General features: G+C 39.3%; 1 protein-coding gene across 2 annotated transcripts; it reads right to left on the bottom strand.

The window, feature by feature from the left end:
* On the bottom strand, nt 1–3,019 carry LOC128754501 (CD209 antigen-like protein E). 2 transcript variants are annotated; one of them, XM_053857166.1, is made up of 6 exons: nt 2,898–3,019; nt 2,694–2,777; nt 1,419–1,499; nt 673–815; nt 503–603; nt 1–433 (listed from the first exon to the last, which is right to left on the bottom strand). In XM_053857166.1, the coding sequence occupies exons 1-6, from the start codon at nt 2,992–2,994 to the stop codon at nt 283–285; spliced, it is 657 nt and encodes a 218-aa protein (XP_053713141.1). In that variant the 5' UTR covers nt 2,995–3,019; the 3' UTR covers nt 1–282. The 2 variants fall into 2 exon arrangements, with proteins under 2 accessions (XP_053713141.1, XP_053713142.1); XM_053857167.1 differs by lacking the exon at nt 2,898–3,019 and adding an exon at nt 2,328–2,393 and having other exon boundaries at nt 2,694–2,769.
* Nucleotides 3,020–3,614: the final 595 nt, after the last annotated feature.

Below are 3,614 nucleotides of genomic sequence, written 5' to 3'. Positions count from 1 at the left end.
ACAAATGCTCATCCAAAAACTGGTTTCCTGATCCAGAAACCTCTGGTAAAATATTGTCTGGCTTGAAGCTGCAATGATACAAGAGAACAGCAGAAGGCTCAAGCATCAGCTTCCTCAGAGTTATGAATTATTATCTGCTCATAATTCATCTCATGATGATTTAATAAAATGCAAAAACACATCTTCCCTCAATTGACGTGGAAAAATAAAATGCTATAGATCATAGTGGACTATTGAGGTGAGATGGACAGTGATTCTACTGAAGCAAAGAAATGCATTTTGTTACAGGAAATTTATATTCTTCTCACAGATCCAAAAGTTCGTCTGTTGACAAGGAGCATCATTCCAGCTCTTTTCTATAGAATGTTCACATATTTCAGTGCAGTTTTCCTCAATTCCCTCAAAATCATTTGGCTCTCCAGGGGACCAGAAGCTGAAACCAGAAATGGAAAAGTGTCACTTGATAAAGCGTGTGTCAGTACATTTGTGTGTGTGTGTGCACCTTCTGGTCAGCAGAGTCCCGTCCACCCAAACCCACTGCCCGTTGTCCTGCTGTTGACTCAGTCCAATCCATGTAATCCTGACAAATTGATTTGTGAACTCCTTCGCAGATGTTAAAGGGAAACATTTTATTATCCTCACCCTTGAGTTCAGTTATGACATGTGACTGACCTGCTCTTCTCTGCTGTTGATGACCACCAGGTCTGCACCTCTTTCAACACAGAAGTTTCTGCTGTCAAACCAGGATTTCTGCACTGGTGACACGTAGTAGAGACTGGTTCGGAAATACAGCCATCCTTGTTGGAGATATTTCTCTGGATCATTAAAACAAGACATCAATACAATATCTACTCATGACAGCAAAAAAAAATACATTGCAGCCACTTTGAAAGTGGATTATATTTAATTCCAGATTCCTGCATTCATTTCTATTTATTCCAGGTTAAGGTTAAATAAACAAGTTGGAAATCCTGACTTTATTAAACCCAACAAAATGTTGAATGTTGTTGGGTTTGAATGATGTTGAATCACTGAAGTAAATCTACGTCCATGTGTCTATGGTGACAAACTGTGGCTCTTGATAATAGACAGAAAGAACTCAAAAATTACTCTCTTGTCAAGCTTTTCTCACTCAACCATTGGGTGCATTAATGCTACCGCCCCCTACTGCCCGGCAGAGCACATTGACCTGAGCTTATTTAAATACACATTTTATAGATAAAATGAGGGCAATAATATCAAAATAATAGTTTGGGTGAAAATGTGTGGCTTGGTGAAGGAATGTGCAACCCAGTGCTTTTCTAGGTGTAAACTCCATCTCTGTGCTTCCATGCAACTCTGAGCCTCAGCTCTCATTGTATCAATAAATATGTTGTAGCTCGCGTGAAACACATGAATTAAGATGTATATTCATTCACCTAATTCATTGAGCTTCATCTTCATGACTGCAGTCTCATTTGCACGATTGAAGTCAATGTTGGCCATCTTTCCAGAATTGTCTGTAAGTGAGAAGAAAAGAGAAAAGTTTGTCACTTTATAAGTGACTGCAGACATCTGAGAGAAAAATAAAAAAAAGTCCCTTTCAAAACTGGCTTTCAAAATCCTTTCCTTGATCAACTATCTTGATGCAGTAGACGTGCAACTTTACATGTTTTTCTTTCAGCACCAGGCCGAGGCCAGTGCCGCGAGGTGGATTAACCAACAGCGAAGGCTGTGAGTGGGCAGAGCACATATTCATAGAACCTGGGTTATGTGAGTAACCAACATTTTTTTATACCTGGTTTGTTACTTTATAAGTGACTGTGACAGTGTCTGCATACATCTGTTTAAAAAAAAAGTCCCCTTCAAAACTGACTTTCACGTCAGCTGCGGTTGACACTTTCAAAATCATTTCCTTGATCAACTATCTTGATGCAGTACACATGCAACTTTACATGTTTTTCTTTCAGCACCACGCTACTTGGTTAAAATGTTCATCTACTGGCCGAGTGCACCCAACGTCACATAGAGGGGACACTGCCCGGACTATCTGTGACAAAAAAAAAAACAACAACACGACAGGCTTTTCAGTGAGAAAAAGAAGGAAAATTCCACATGTATGAATGTCTCCAGCGTCACTTGGGATTCAGACATATCTTTGTTAGAGTATCATGATTAAAAAATAACAGCATTGTTAACAATATTTGCCCACAAACAAGGACACTCTTCTCATACAAGACAAACTTATTTTACCTTTTAAGTCATTTAGCAAAAGTCAACCAACGCCTTGGTCTGAAGAGGCTAAATGTGTTTTTTTCTTTCAAATGAATTCAGAATTCATCACTCACCAGAACCCATTACGGGCTTTCAGGGTTTGCCACAGCTTCCTCCTCCCCACACACACCGAGCTCTTCCTGTCCGCATTTATAAAGACTTTACCTTCTTTTCTGAAGGATTGCATGGACTCAAATGTTCAAGTTATTCCCGATATATTAAAATATACATTTTGGATAATTTCAGTTGTTTTTAACGGCTGTATTTGTTTACAGAAATTTCAATGAAAACAACATATTTTTACCTTTTTTTTTTAACTTTCAGTGGCATTTCTTTCTGTATCTTGCATTTTGTGACATTATTTTTCAACATGAAGTCGCTCCAGAGACTTTTCTCCAAAAGTGACCTCAGAGACAACAAACAGCAACAGAAATACTCACATATACGAAGGGAAACATTGAGACCGACTTGTAGGAGACACAGGAGTCCAAACGCCACAGCGAGGCCCTTGTAGTAACTCTGCCCTTTGTTGGAGAAGATTTACAAAACAATAAACATCAAGCAGCTTGTCCTCTCAGGTCGCCACATTAAAACAATACAAACTATCACAGTTCATAATCGTTCAAAGGAGTGCTTTTTCTTACCAGGCGCTGCAGTAGTTGACCCTGGGGAGAAAGTTTCAGGCATGTCGTTGTATTCTGTTGCTATTCTGATGCTTTCTTCACGAACCACCTCTGCCATGCTAATCTTCTCAGGCAGTCACAACTGCATCAGACGGTTCTGCATGTTCAAGTTCCTTCTTCTATTGCTGCCTCACTTTAGCACCTGCCCCCTTCTTGAAACTCATCCTTCCACCAATGATCTGTTACACAATCAGAAACCTTCCAAAAACTAATGATAGAATCCAATACAATTAAAAAAATATATTTTCCATATTTTTTTCTTTTGAATGGTTGTTTGGGCTGTGTATGTTGTCCAGCCAGTGGGTTCCACAAATCTAGAGTGCAGGAAGAGAACCGCACAGGTTGTGGGATGCGACTTAGTTTATTCCAAATCAACATCAGCATCTAGTTGTCAATAGTCAGCATCAGTGGTCAGCATCAAAGAAGTCAAAGTACAGATTGTACAGACTGAGTCCAGCATGGGTGAACCACAGTTCATCATTCCATTGCTGTTGGTAAACAGATCATACTTTAACTTAAGTGTTGCACGGGTTTCTAATGAAACATATACATTTATTCTACAACATATTCCCTCCTTTGTAGGTTTTCTGGCCCACACACCAAAACTTCGTAAGCAATCCCTTTTTAGTTTTATTGTGAGTCATGTACGAATATTGCAAAGCAGTGGGAGTATATTGA

This window comes from Synchiropus splendidus, chromosome 2 (assembly GCF_027744825.2).
Source record: "Synchiropus splendidus isolate RoL2022-P1 chromosome 2, RoL_Sspl_1.0, whole genome shotgun sequence".
Lineage (NCBI taxonomy): Eukaryota > Metazoa > Chordata > Actinopteri > Syngnathiformes > Callionymidae > Synchiropus > Synchiropus splendidus.
Note: the sequence above shows the minus strand (reverse complement) of the source record. Positions and strands in the feature narration are given on the sequence as shown.